Below are 16,266 nucleotides of genomic sequence, written 5' to 3' on the forward strand. Positions count from 1 at the left end.
CTTCATTATATCTTCTCATTAGTTGTTCTCCTGATAGATTACAACAATTGCCAAAATCCTTTATTCCTCCGTCTCCATGCTCTTTACAATGTAACTTTTCAGATTCTCCCATCACTAACTATGGTTGATTGCTCCTCCCCATGAATTTGGGCTGGCCCTGTGACTTGTTTTGGTGAATAAGATAGACTATGTGGTGTCATTTTAAGGTGGCCCGGGAGCGGCCCAGAGGAACTGGCAGCGGCCGGAGGAGCGAGGGACGGAGCCGGGAGCCATGCCGCGCTGAGGGGGGGCCGCACAGCCGCCGCCACCGCCGCCACCGCCGCCGGTTGGGGTGGGAGGGGCGGGAGCCGCCGCTGCTGCTGCCGCCGCCTCCCGGGGGGGCGCCCTTCGCCGTGGACGCCAGCGGCCCGGGGCAAGGGCCTTAAATGGTTTAGAACCAAATGAAGCTGGTTCTCTTAAAAAGACGGACAGCCCATCGTGTGAACTATAGAGTTTGTGGACACATTTATATTGGGCGCGTAGTGGCGTAATGCCGGCAGACTCCTGCGAGGGCCCCTAAGTTCTTAGAGGACCGCTTTGCCTTTTGAATCAGAGAGGTGCAAAGTTCAATAAAGAATGGCCCTTGTGGATAAGCACAAAGTCAAGCGACAGCGATTGGACAGGATTTGTGAAGAGGATTTGACCGGTCTTACGTTGCTGCATCAAGAGACCCAGGCTGCTGAGCCGAGTGGATGAAAGGCTCTTGCTGCTCCAGCCAGGAGTCAGGACTCTGCCTCTGAGGTGGGAGAGCCAACTTCAGGACACCCGTCCAAAAGAGACCTCCCAGCTCCACGTAATATCAAACGGCGAAAATCTCCCAGAGATCTCCATCTCAACACCAGCACCCAGCTTCACTCAACGACCAGCAAGCTACAGTGCTGGACAACCTATGCCAACCATATAGCAAAACAGGAACACAACCCCACCCACTAGCAGAGAGGCTGCCTAAAATCATAATAAGTCCACAGACACCCCAAAACACACCACCAGACGTGGACCTGCCCACTAGAGAGACAAGATCTAGCCTCATACACCACAACACAGGCACTAGTCCCCTCCACCAGGAAGCCTACACAACCCACTGAACCAACCTTAGCCACTGGAGACAGACATCAAAAACAACGGGAGCTACGAACTTGCAGCCTGCAAAAAGGTGAACCCAATCACAGTAAGATAAGCAAAATGAGAAGACAGAAAAACACACAGCAGATGAAGGAGCAAGATAAAAACCCACCAGACCTAACAAATGAAGAGGAAATAGGCAGTCTACCTGAAAAAGAGTTCAGAATAATGATAGTAAAGATGATCCAAAATCTTGGAAATAGAATGGACAAAATGCAAGAAGCAGTTAACAAGGACCTAGAAGAAATAAAGATGAAACAGACAATGATGAACAACACAATAAATGAAATGAAAAATACTCTAGATGGGATCAATAGCAGAATAAATGAGGCAGAAGAACGGATAAGTGACCTGGAAGATAAAATAGTGGAAATAACTACTGCAGAGCAGAATAAAGAAAAAAGAATGAAAAGAACTGAGGACAGTGTCAGAGACCTCTGGGACAACATTAAACGCACCAACATTCGAATTATAGGGGTTCCAGAAGAAGAAGAGAAAAAGAAAGGGACTGAGAAAATATTTGAAGAGATTATAGTTGAAAACTTCCCTAATGTGGGAAAGGAAAATGTTAATGAAGTCCAGGAAGCACAGAGAGTCCCATACAGGATAAATTCAAGGAGAAATACGCCAAGACACATATTAATCAAACTGGCAAAAACTAAAAACAAAGAAAGCATATTAAAAGCAGCAAGGGAAAAACAACAAATAACACACCAGGGAATCCCCATAAGGTTAACAGCTGATCTCTCAGCAGAAACTCTACAAGCCAGAAGGGAGTGGCAGGACATACTGAAAGTGATGAAGGAGAAAAACCTGCAACCAAGATTACTCTACCCAGCAAGGATCTCATTCAGATTTGATGGAGAAATTAAAACCTTTACAGACAAGCAAAAGCTGAGAGAGTTCAGCACCACCAAACCAGCTTTACAACAAATGCTAAAGGAACTTCTCTAGACAAAAACACAAGAGAAGGAAAAGTCCTATAATAACGAACCCAAAACAATTTAGAAAATGGGAATAGGAACATACATATCGATAATTACCTTAAATGTAAATGGACTAAATGCTCCCACCAAAAGACACAGATTGGCTGAATGGATACAAAAACAAGACCCATATATATGCTGTCTACAAGAGACCCACTTCAGACCTAGAGACACATACAGACTGAAAGTAAGGGGATGGAAAAAGATATTCCATGCAAATGGAAACCAAAAGAAAGCTGGAGTAGCAATTCTCATATCAGACAAAATAGACTTTAAAATAAGGACTATCAGAAGAGACAAAGAAGGACACTACATAATGATTAAGGGATCGATCCAAGAAGAAGATATAACAATTGTAAATATTTATGCACCCAACAAAGGAGCACCTCAATACATAAGGCAAAAACTAACAGCCATAAAAGGGGAAATCGACAGTAACACATTCATAGTAGGGGACTTCAACACCCCACTTTCACCAATGGACAGATCATCCAAAATGAAAATAAATAAGGAAACACAAGCTTTAAATGATACATTAAACAGGATGGACTTAATTGATATTTATAGGACACTCCATCCAAAAACAACAGAATACACATTTTTCTCAAGTGCTCATGGAACATTCTCCAGGATAGATCATATCTTGGGTCACAAATCAAGCCTTGGTAAATTTAAGAAAATTGAAATTATATCAAGTATCTTTTCCGACCACAACGCCATGAGATTAGATATCAATTATAGGAAAAGAGCAGTAAAAAATACAAACACATGGAGGCTAAACAATACACTACTTAGTAACGAAGTGATCACTGAAGAAATCAAAGAGGAAATTAAAAAATACCTAGAAACAAATGACAATGGAGATACAACGACCCAAAACCTATGGGATGCAGCAAAAGCAGTTCTAAGAGGGAAGTTTATAGCAATACAAGCCCACCTTAAGAAGCAGGAAACATCTCGAATAAACAACCTAACCTTGCACCTCAAGCAATTAGAGAAAGAAGAACAAAAAAACCCCAGAGTTAGCAGAAGGAAAGAAATCATAAAAATCAGATCAGAAATAAATGAAAAAGAAATGAAGGAAACAATAGCAAAGATCAATAAAACTAAAAGCTGGTTCTTTGAGAAGATTAACAAAATTGATAAACCATTAGCCAGACTCATCAAGAAAATAAGGGAGAAGACTCAAATCAATAGAATCAGAAATGAAAAAGGAGAAGTAACAACTGACACTGCAGAAATACAAAAAATCATGAGGGATTACTACAAGCAACTCTATGCCAATAAAATGGACAATCTGGAAGAAATGGACAAATTCTTAGAAATGCACAAACTGCCAAGACTGAATCAGGAAGAAATAGAAAATATGAACAGACCAATCACAAACACTGAAATTGAAACTGTGATTAAAAATCTTCCAACAAACAAAAGCCCAGGACCAGATGGCTTCACAGGCGAATTCTATCAAACATTTAGAGAAGAGCTAACACCTATTCTTCTCAAACTCTTCCAAAATATAGCAGAGGGAGGAACACTCCCAAACTCATTCTACGAGGCCACCATCACCTTGATACCAAAACCAGACAAGGATGTCACAAAGAAAGAAAACTACAGGCCAATATCACTGATGAACATAGATGCAAAAATCCTCAACAAAATACTAGCAAACAGAATCCAACAGCACATTAAAAGGATCATACACCATGATCAAGTGGGGTTTATTCCAGGAATGCAAGGATTCTTCAATATACGCAAATCTATCAATGTGATTAACCATATTAACAAATTGAAGGAGAAAAACCATATGATCATCTCAATAGATGCAGAGAAAGCTTTTGACAAAATTCAACACCCATTTATGATAAAAACCCTGCAGAAAGTAGGTGTAGAGGGAACTTTCCTCAATATAATAAAGGCCGTATATGACAAGCCCACAGCCAACATCATCCTCAATGGCGAAAAACTGAAAGCATTTCCACTAAGGTCAGGAACAAGACAAGGTTGCCCACTCTCACCACTCTTATTCAACATAGTTTTGGAAGTTTTAGCCACAGCAATCAGAGAAGAAAAGGAAATAAAAGGAATCCAAATCGGAAAAGAAGAAGTAAAGCTGTCACTGTTTGCAGATGACATGATACTATACATAGAGAATCCTAAAGATGCTACCAGAAAACTACTAGAGCTAATCAATGAATTTGGTAAAGTAGCAGGATACAAAATTAATGCACAGAAATCTCTGGCATTCCTATATACTAACGATGAAAAATCTGAAAGTGAAATCAAGAAAACACTCCCATTTACCATTGCAACAAAAAGAATAAAATATCTAGGAATAAACCTACCTAAGGAGACAAAAGACCTGTATGCAGAAAATTATAAGACACTGATGAAAGAAATTAAAGATGATACAAACAGATGGAGAGATATACCATGTTCTTGGATTGGAAGAATCAACATTGTGAAAATGACTCTACTCCCCAAAGCAATCTATAGATTCAATGCAATCCCTATCAAACTACCACTGGCATTTTTCACAGAACTAGAACAAAAAATTTCACAATTTGTATGGAAACACAAAAGACCCCGAATAGCCAAAGCAATCTTGAGAACAAAAAATGGAGCTGGAGGAATCAGGCTGCCTGACTTCAGACTATACTACAAAGCTACAGTAATCAAGACAGTATGGTACTGGCACAAAAACAGAAAGATAGATCAATGGAATAGGATAGAAAGCCCAGAGATAAACCCATGCACATATGGTCACCTTATCTTTGATAAAGGTGGCAGGAATATACAGTGGAGAAAGGACAGCCCCTTCAATAAGTGGTGCTGGGAAAACTGGACAGGTACATGTAAAAGTATGAGATTAGATCACTCCCTAACACCATACACAAAAATAAGCTCAAAATGGATTAAAGACCTAAATGTAAGGCCAGAAACTATCAAACTCTTAGAGGAAAACATAGGCAGAACACTCTATGACATAAATCACAGCAAGATCCTTCTTGACCCATCTCCTAGAGTAATGGAGATAAAAACAAAAATAAACAAATGGGACCTAATGAAACTTCAAAGCTTTTGCACAGCAAAGGAAACCATAAACAAGACCAAAAGACAGCCCTCAGAATGGGAGAAAATATTTGCAAATGAATCAACTGACAAAGGATTAATCTCTAAAATTTACAGGCAGCTCATGCAGCTCAATAACAAAAAAATAAACAACCCAATCCAAAAATGGGCAGAAGACCTAAATAGACATTTCTCCAAAGAAGATATACAGACTGCCAACAAACACATGAAAGAATGCTCAACATCATTAATCATTAGAGAAATGCAAATCAAAACTACAATGAGATATCATCTCACACCAGTCAGAATGGCCATCATCAAAAAATCTAGAAACAATAAATGCTGGAGAGGGTGTGGAGAAAAGGGAACACTCTTGCACTGCTGGTGGGAATGTGAATTGGTTCAGCCACTATGGAGAACAGTATGGAGGTTCCTTAAAAAACTACAAATAGAACTACCATATGACCCAGCAATCCCACTACTAGGTATATACCCTGAGGAAACCAGAATTCAGAAAGAGTCATGTACCAAAATGTTCATTGCAGCTCTATTTACAATAGCCCGGAGATGGAAACAACCTAAGTGCCCGTCGTCGGATGAATGGATAAAGAAGATGTGGCACATATATACAATGGAATATTACTCAGCCATAAAAAGAAACGAAATTGAGCTATTTGTAATGAGGTGGATAGATCTAGAGTCTGTCATACAGAGTGAAGTAAGTCAGAAAGAGAAGGACAAATACCGTATGCTAACACATATATATGGAATTTAAGAAAAAAAAAATGTTATGAAGAACCTAGGGGTAAAACAGGAATAAAGACAGAGACCTACTGGAGAACAGACTTGAGGATATGGGGAGGGGGAAGGGTGAGGTGTGTTAGGGCGAGAGAGAGACATGGACATATATATACTAACAAACGTAAGGTAGATAGCCAGTGGGAAGCAGCCGCATGGCACAGGGAAACCGGCTCGGTTCTTTGTGGCTGTCTGGAGGGGTGGGATAGGGAGGGTGGGAGGGAGGGAGACAAAGAGGGAAGAGATATGGGAACATATGTATATGTATAACTGATTCACTCTCTTATAAAGCAGAAACTAACACACCATTGTAAAGCAATTATACCCCAATAAAGATGTTAAAAAAAAAAAAATAGACTATGTGCCAGTTCCAAGCCTGGGCCTCAAGAGGCTTTGTGTTTTCATTCTCTCGGGACCCCTTCCTCTGCCATGTGAGCCTCCTAAGACTGGTCTACTAGAAGGTGAGAGAACACATGGACCAGAGCCCAGCTGTCCCTCTAAGATCAGCCAAGATGCCCTACAGCTGACCTAGAGTGGACCCCAGACACATGGGAGAGCCCGACCAAATCTAGCTCAGTTGACCTAAGGAGTTGAACAGCAATAAATGGTTGTTGTTTTAAGCCACTAAGTTTTGAGATAGTTTATATGCAGTAATAGTTAACATACATGCCTATTGATGAAATGTATTAAGCTCTATATATTAATTTTCCACCATCATACCTTTTTTTGGTGGTGGTTTTTTAGATGATTCTCTTGGGCTTTTCAGTTATAAAATGATACCATATGCAAAGAGTCGTAATTTTACCTCCTCCTTTCCAATATTTTATATCTCACATTTCTTTCTTTTGTTCAAATGCATTAAATAACATGTTAAATAACAGCAATAACAGTAAACAATCATGTCTTGTTTCAGATGTTAGTAGAAATGACTCTGAGATTTCATCATTAATCATGATGGCACTTTTGGACTAATAAAGATGTATTTTACCCTTAACAAAAATATCTATTCCTTTTTTATTGAGTATCTTTATCTAGAATAGTTGTAGAGCTGTATTACATATCTTCTTAGAATTTATAAAAATATATGGTGTTTTTCCCTAGATCAATTAATATGACAAATTATATTAATACAAGTTCCTAATTTGGTATTTTTTTTTTATGTTATTCTCACATTTCTAGAAAAAAATTCCACTTGGTATTATTGTATAAAATATATTATTTTAAGGTTCTGCTTCCTAATATTTTATTTAGCAATTTTGCTTGAATATAAAAGTGAGCTTGGTCTGTAACTTTTGTGGTAGGGGGACAGCAATCTTCTATTAGGTTTAAGTATCAATGATACACTTGCTTTATCAAAGTATTTGAATGTTTTCTATCTTTTTAGATAGCACTGGAAGTTCCTGCTATTTAAAGGTTTATAAAATTAATCCGAACCACCTCAGAATGGTGTTTTCTTTGAAAGAGGTAGGGCGCCTTCTTGGTAACTTTCTCAAGAAAATAATGTTAGATTTTTTTCCCTCTTCTGTACCAATTTTAGAAAAATATTTTCCTAGAAATATATGCATTACAGCCAGATTTTCAAATATATTTGCATGGTAGGGCAAAGAAGTTTCTTATGACTTCTTTTAATTTTCTCTGTAATTACTCCTTTATCATTAGTACATATGAGATTAGCTACTGATTTTTTTTCACAGAATCAGTTTTATGATCATTTCTAACTTCTTCAGTTTTCTAGATCTTTAATTTACATTTCTAGTTTTATGAACTTCTTCATTCTGTTTATTTTCATTATTTGTTGCTATAAGCATCTAAAGAATTGGCTTTTCCATTCACTTTGCTTTAGCTATATATCCTACAAGTTCTGAAATGCAATGCACTAAATATCCGTGTTTTCTAAATATTCTAGTATTTTCTAAATATTCTAAATATTCTGTGATTTCATTTTATATTTCCTCTTTGAGCCAAAAGTTGGAGAACTTCTTTTTCCCAGTGAAAGTGGTTTCTAAATATTCTGATTTTGTTATTTACAGTTTGATTGCATCACAATCAGAGAACACTGCCTACATCACTTTTACTTCTTAGAATTTCAGATTTTTTTTGTGGCCTAACATATGGTCAATTTTTGTTAATGTTCTGCAGGTTCTTGAAAAGCAGGTATATTTTATATTTTATGGTACAGAGTTTTAAAGAAATTAATCAAATCTACCTTATTGTTATTTAAGACTGTTATATTCTTGCTTATTCTTTTGTTTATTCAATCTACTATGAACTGAAAGAGGTGAATTATTGCCTCAACTAATAGTGTATTTCTATTTATCCTTTTATTTTCTGTAATTTCTGCTTTATGAAGGTTGATACTATGTTATTTGTTGCAGTTACTCAGAACTGTTCTTCTTCGTGGATTATATTACTAAAGTGTTCTTTGCCTTATGTAATGCTTTGGGGATGAATAATCAGATCATATCTGCTTTCTTTGCAATCACCCGGCAAGCACTTAGCCATAATAAATGAGTTAAGCTCATTTTACATTAATTTCATCTTTGTTATACTATTATTTTATGTTTTCAGTAAACAGTTTTTTTATTATTTTTTTTGGCCTTGCCATGAGGCATATGGGGTATATTAGTTCCCTGACCAGGGATCACACCCTGCCCCCCACATTGGAAGCATGGAGTCTTAACCACTGGAGCACCAGGAAGTCCCTCAGTAAACAGCTTTTTAATGTCTTCCACAGAAGACCTGTTTTGTTTGTATGTGTGTAGTCTGTTATTAACAGAAATACACTCCTTAATGCTGACTCAATGCATAAGTAGTATAATTCATCCTAGTTGAAATAATCAATAGTATGCTTGACTGAGTTCATACCAAGAAACATCTGTATGTGATCTTAATTTAAATCTGTCTTTCACAAAGAAAGCAAATTTAGGCACTTAAACTTTCAACATTATTCATTACCACATTATAAATGTATTTTCATACTAAAAGGAGGATTTTAGTTTTACTTGATAATCAATGACAGGGATATTACAAAGAAATGTCTAAAAGGCATAATGTATTACAGCTAAGAACAAAGGCTTTGGAAATAAAATGCCCAGATCAGAATCCTACTTGTGTCACTTAATAGTTGGATGACTTTAAGCAAGTTATTTAAACTAGCTTGAATCTCAGTTTCTTTACCTGTAAAAAAAACAATATCACCTAACCCACAAGGTTTTTATACGAAAGCAGTATAACATAGTACAATAGTTCTCACACTCAAGTGTACATAAATAATATTTGGGAATGTTGTCAAAAATACAGATTCCGGAGCCCTAAATCCAGACATTCAGATTCAGTAGGAAAAACTGAATTTTTAAAACAAATACATTATTTGCTAATGACCACTAGAGAAACAAAGGATCTGGAGACTGATTTTGAATGCTGGCTCTACCATTTACTATGTAACTTTGGTAAATTATATAACTTCTCCAGGCCTGTGTTCTCATCAGGAAAAAAAAAGTGTTTTAATTAGTACAATGCCTGCAACATAGACACACTTGATAACTATTATTATTATTAATCACAATTCAAAAAATTGTATTCAAAAAACAAGATAGTTTTTAAAAATCGTATTAAATGTATTGTTTTGCTTAATATGTGATTTTTGAAGAAATTAGTGATGCTAACCTTTCGGTGATCTTCCCAGTTAGGCCATCCACAAGCTCCAAAGAAACGTCCCCTTGTGCCCAATTCAGACTCAGGAATTTATATTCCAAGTTTGTTTGAAATGGATATGCAGAAGGTACTAAACTAATATGAGGTCTGTTGACCAAGTAAAACATTGGAAGTTTTGAAGTGAGTGCATCATCAACACGTTGCTTTATAGCAATTTCTAAGCCTCTAGTATCACTGCAATTCCCATCACCTAGAAAACAAAAACAAAGTAAATACTCAGAAGTTCAATATGAAAAGACTATACTGAAAAAAAAGGACATAAATAAAAGTTTAATTGTAAATAGTTTCACTTCTTTATCCTGTATCTTGCAACCTTCTCTTTCCGACTTCTACTCTCTTAGTAGCTACTTCTATACTCTTTACCAGAATCAAGACAAGGTAATAACAGTCAGAATTTCCATTCAAAAAAGAATCTTCTACAGAAAATAATGAATTGACATTCCAGTGAATAAAAGCAAAAAGCCAGACCTGACCAGAAACAAATCAGTACTTTTACAGGGTTCTGCCAGAGAGAACTGGCTCATTCTGTCTTGATTTCTAAGATTACAGCATGAAACCAGCACATAATGTAGCAGATATATGTAGCTGAGAAATAGTTGGTTAAAGTATGCTATTTTTCCACATCTGAGAGCCACAGATTGCAACTGTTCCAGTACCACATGGCTTAGTTTCACAACATGAAGTACTTTAAAGAATGACCATTTCTGATTATAACTGTGGCCAATGCCAAAAGCTTTGAGTTCTCAGTTAAAATTACTGTTGAAGAAGAAAGCTCAAAAAGACGATTAGTATAAGAAAATGGGCTGCGTCAAACTTAAAATAGAAGTTAGGGAACAGTCATTCCTATTTAAAAATTAATAATTCCAAAGCAGATCTCTTTCCTCCTTAGAGGGTCTGAAGTTCTCACAACAAGAGAATCTTTATATACCACTAGACATATTTCACAGATAAAGTTTTGTTTTCACATCACTGGAACTGTTGAGATGGCTACTGGGCTTACACTCACTATGATTATTTGGGAACTAGAAAATGATGTAAAAAGAACATGAGTTGCTTCTGACACTCTTTTTCTAAGCACTCCTTTCAATGTTCCAAATCAAGAGATACTGACTAAAGCAGGCTAGTTAAGTTAAAGATATACTTAGACGTAGGAAAAAAGTTAAGAAGAAATAAGGTCTGTAGAATAGTCATTGTATCTATAATGAACAGAAAACATGGATTAAAAAAAAATGTTACGTATTGCACACTGTACTACAGACTAAATGTGTCCCCACAAAATTCATATACTGAAACTTGATCCCCAATGTGATGGTATTTCGACGTGAGGCCTTTGCAAGGTGATTAAATTATGAGGGTCAGAGCTCTCATGAATGGAATTGGTGCCCTTATGATAAAAGAGACCCTAACTCCTCCCACCATAGGAGGACATACTGAGAAGACAGTCATCTATGAAGCAGAAAGCAGGTCCTCAGCAGACACTGAATCTCTCAGCCCTTTGATCTTGGACTTCCCAGCCCCCAGAACCATGAGAAATAAATGTTTATTGTTTAATCCACACAGTCTATGGTATTTTTTTGTTTTCTGGTAGCAGCCCAAACAGACTAAGACATACTGTAATAAGATAATAACATTGGTTGTGCCTAAAACAGCAAGATAACATTTGGAAAAAGAAAAATAAAAACCTACCAGTAAAAAAAAAAACAAAAACAAAAAACATAAAAACCTACCAGTAACTCCACGTTAAGATTCTCTAAACATCAAACTGTTTCACCTAGATATTTTAATGTGGTGGCATAAAATTTAATAGAAAAAAATCAAGTATATTAATATTTTATTAGAAATTTTACTTTCTCCATTTATATATGTATGCTTTAATTATTAGCTATATCTGAGGTATGATTTTAATTATATCTTGAGGCTAAATCTTGTTCCCGGGAAAATATATCTCTAAAATTATATCACATAATTTCGATTTGATTCATCTAAAATGATTTGAAATAATAACATAAAACTCAAAGATTAAAGGCAAAGGTTAAATCTTAGCAAAGACCATAGCAAACCTGACCTGAGAACTTTTCTGCATGAAAAGGTCTCAGATGGGATTAATATATATACACTAAATATGTATAAAATGGATAACTAATAACCTGCTGTATAAAAAAATAAATTAAATTAAATTAAAAAAAAAGTTCTCAGGACCTTAGTCTACCATAAGTTAATATAAGTGAACAGAAACAGCTGCTGAAACAGGTAATGAAGGCATATCTCAATTTATTGCACTTTGCTATACTGCACTTTGCAGATATTATGATTTTTACAAATTGAAGGTTTCTGGCAACCTTGTGTTGTCAGATGATGTTTAGCCTTTTTCAGCAATAAAGTACTTTTAAATTAAGGTAAGTACATTGCTTTGTTTTAGACATAACGCTGCTGCACACTTAACAGAATATAGTATAGTGTAAACATAACTTTTATGTGCACTGGGAAACCAAAAACTTCGTGTGACTCACTTTATTGTGATATTGACTTTATTATGGAGGTCTGGAACTGAACCCACAATATCTTTGAGGTATGCCCATACAAACTGAAGCTGCATTAATAAAAATACAGTGTCTAAGTCAAAGAATTCAGCATTATTATAAAACTATGCACTGCTCATATCATATCTGAAACATCATATTTAGTCTGAGGCATTACATTTTAATACCGCCACCCACAAATTACGGAACATCTGGAGAAAACAAATCATGCTCCTGTGAAACACAAATGATGTCTAAATAGGAGAAGACATGAAGGCAGAAGCATCTTATCTTTGTATTCTTAATTCTCATTCTATATTTTATGTGAATGGTGCCCCTGAGAGTTATTTAACAGTGCACAGCACCTAGCATATAGTAGGTGGCTCAATAAACATCTGATGAAAAAGGAACAAAAAAGATTAGATTATCAGAGAGCAGTAATCATCAATTCTGGATACACATTAGAATCAGTTAGGATGGGGATATTAATACTAATGCCATTCCCATGTTATTTTAAAAGCTATCCAGGTGAACCTGAAGTGCAACAAGAGTAAAGAATAATAGTTAAAATTTATTTTTCAAGTGTTCCAGGCAGCAGAATTAGTATTAAGAAGAAAAATAAAAGCATTTAAAAAAATAAAACCTGCTGACTCAAAGCATTTATCCATGAAACATTAACTGACCTCCTGGTACAAACCAGACCAAGATGAGTGTCGCAAAGCACCTGCCTTTCAAGAGTGTCAAGTTTAGCAGACACAATAGTGAGATTCTAGTCACTGGCTAGGCTCAGACAAAGCTGTCAGAGCTCAGTTTAATACAAAAGGCAGAAGCATGAGAAGTTATGAAAACTGAGTATGAGTCCAGGCTCTGCCAGTAGGCAAACTGAATGATTTTGGGCACGTATTTTTATTAACATTCTAAACCTCTTATTACTGACCTGAAAAGAAAAAAAAGAAAGAAATGAACAACAGAATCTCTAAGGTTATCACATGCTTCTTAAAAGTTCATGAACTATGTTGAAAATAGATTCCTTCACTAAGAGGGAATCAGAATTTAGTATTCCCTATAATGGAATTGTACAATTCAAATCAGCATATTGAAAAGGACTCCTGAATGGAAACACCTCTGGATAAACATTCTTGAGGTATTTATTCAGAAAACTTTATCTTAACAGGATAACAAATCTGCAAATACACCTTAAAAGGCTTGAAAACGAATATAAATCCAGCTCTTTTAATAACTAAGCAAAATGAATTTTTTTCCAGATTACTCTGGATTATTTTCTATACAAATAATAGTGCCTTTTTATATTGCAAGCTAAGACATTTTTCTTAAAAAAGAAAGACTATCACCATAAAATGACAAAATGAATTATCTGAGAACATCTACAGTATAAAATTAGTTTCCAAAAACTTCCCGTTGTGGAGCACAGGCTCTGGACGCGCAGGCTCAGCAGCCATGGCTCACAGGCCCAGCCGCTCTGCGGCATGTAGGATCCTCCTGGACCGGGGCATGAACCCGTGTCCCCTGCATCGGCAGGTGGACTCTCAACCACTGTGCCACCAGGGAAGCCCTCCAAAAAGTTTTTGAAAAGTTAAATGAAGTCTTATAATAATCTCTCCATTTTTAATTGATCTATTAAAATAACTTAGGTTTTTCAAGCATCAAAATAAAGAATTGCAAAAGATTTCATAAGACTTAAGAGAAAAGGGGACAAGGTCATTATCATCAAATAATTAGATTTAATCTGCATTGTCATTTAGTTCAGAATTAAAGGGAAACAAATTTCAATTCTAAAGAGTAATTTTTAAAAACAATTGGAGCTATCAATTAATGGAATAGATTGTCTTTAAATCTTATACTCCACATTATTGGATCCTTTTAAGGTAGGGTTAGATGATCCTCTATCAGAAATGGCATAAAAAGAGTTTGTGAAGACATACAGATGGCCAAGAGGCACATGAAAAGATGTTCAACATCGCTAATTACTAGAGAAATGCAAATCAAAACTACAATGAGATATCACCTCACACCAATCAAAATGGCTATCATAAAAAAATCCACAAACAATAAATGCTGGAGAGGGTGTAGAGAGAAGGGAACCCTCCTACACTGTTGGTGGGAATGTAAATTGGTACAGCCACTATGGAGAACAGTATCGAAGTTCCTTAAAAAACTAAAAATAGGGACTTCCCTAGTGGTCCAGTGGCTAAGATTCTGCACTCCCAATGCAGGGGGCCCAGGTTTGATCCCTGGTCAGGGAGCTAGATCCCGCATGCTGTAACTAAGACCCGACACAGCTAATAAATAAATAAATAATTTTAAAAAACAAAACTAAACTAAAAATAGAACTACCATATGATCTGCAATCCCACTCCTGGGCATATATCTGGAGAAGAACACGGTCTGAAAGGATACATGCACCCCAATGTTCACTGCAGCACTGTTTACAATAGCCAAGACATGGAAGCAACCTAAATGTCCATCGACAGAGGAATGGAAAAAGAAGATGTGGTACATACAGACAATGGAATATTACTCAGCTATTAAAAAGAATGAAATAATGCCATGTGCAGCAACATGGACAGACCTAGAGATTGTCATACTGAGTGAAGTAAGTTTGACAGAGAAAGAGAAATATCGCATTATATCACTTAAATGCGAAATCTGAACAGGAATGATACAAATGAACTTATTTACAAAACAGAAACAGACTCACACACTTAGAGAACAAACTTATGATCACCAGGGGGGAAGGGTGGGGGAAAGGGATAGTTAGGGAGTTTGGGATTGACATGTACACACTGCTGTATTTAAAATGGATAACCAACAAGGACCTTGTATAGCAAAGGGGACTCTGCTCAATATTATGTAACAACCTAAACGGGGAAATGTGTAACTGAATCACTTTGCTGTACAATGGAAACTATCACAACATTGTTAATCAACTATACTCCAATGTGAAATAAAAAGTAAGAGTTTGTATAATAAGTGAGAAGCTGTACTACACGACTAGTTCAATAAACTCTTAAGATTCTTTTAGCTGTACATATCACACTTTTAAGTATACAGACACTCTGAGTATTTCTCAGAGTGAGCCATTCAAATCATCTATCAGAATCACCTGGTGGTGCTCTTTAAAAACATATATTCCTGGGGCTATCCCCCAGACATACAGTAGAGATCTTAAGAGGCTGAGAAATCTGCATTTTTAACAAACATTAAAATCTGTTTAGGTTATGCCAGACAGAACACCCATTAATTAACTTTAGATATGTTCCATAAAGATGCAAAGAAAGAGATCAGGAGCAATTTTACCAAGTTTTACAGTATTTTTATTGCTACCTGGTATTCCTACTGCTACGTGCAAGATGACAGGCAAAATGATGAGATCTAATTTTTAAGCCCCTGTCCGAACCACTAAACACTAAATAATTCTAAAAGAATCTAAGATTCTACCCTTTTAAGAAACTAAATACAGTACAGAGTTATGTCATACAAAAAAAAGGGCAAACTGTAAAATATCTTTCTTCACAAAAGTCAAAGAAAGCCTTGCATGCCAAACTGTGACTCTAGAGAATGCACAGATATTTATTAGACATTTTGTAGACATTTATCAAGAACAAAAGTTGCCTTTCCTAAAGAAGATTGAGAAAAGTCTGAAATGTCTGAGAGAGTATCTGAAATGACTAAAAGAAAACATCATAAAGCATAATTTTGGTATCCAAGTTAAATCTAAGAAATAAATCATCTACAAGAATAAATATTTGGAAAAAGAGTTAGAAATAACCACTTTTTAGGGTGTGAGCAAACAGGCACTCTCAAATATTGCTAGTGAGAATATGATTTGGAGGGTAACTTGGTAATAGTTTTCAAAATTGCAAATGCATACCTCTTTGACCTGCAACTCTACTTCTACGAATTCATTTTATATAGATATATTTTACATGTGTCAATAACAAATGTAATAAGGTCATGATTCATGATAGCATTTGGTAGCTGCAAAAGATTAAAAACAA

The 16,266-nt window shown here is 36.1% G+C and overlaps 1 protein-coding gene across 2 annotated transcripts in view; it reads right to left on the reverse strand.

The window, feature by feature from the left end:
• The window catches only part of ADAD1 (adenosine deaminase domain containing 1), a 51,275-nt gene that overhangs the window by 10,255 nt on the left and 24,754 nt on the right, over positions 1–16,266 (reverse strand). For both annotated transcript variants that reach the window (XM_007464833.1, XM_007464832.1), the window contains exon 9: positions 9,681–9,918. In XM_007464833.1, the coding sequence (XP_007464895.1) occupies positions 9,681–9,918 (238 nt within the window). The remainder of the gene's footprint in view (positions 1–9,680; positions 9,919–16,266) is intronic.

Source organism: Lipotes vexillifer, unplaced genomic scaffold (assembly GCF_000442215.2).
Source record: "Lipotes vexillifer unplaced genomic scaffold, Lipotes_vexillifer_v1.1 scaffold231, whole genome shotgun sequence".
Classification (NCBI taxonomy): domain Eukaryota; kingdom Metazoa; phylum Chordata; class Mammalia; order Artiodactyla; family Lipotidae; genus Lipotes; species Lipotes vexillifer.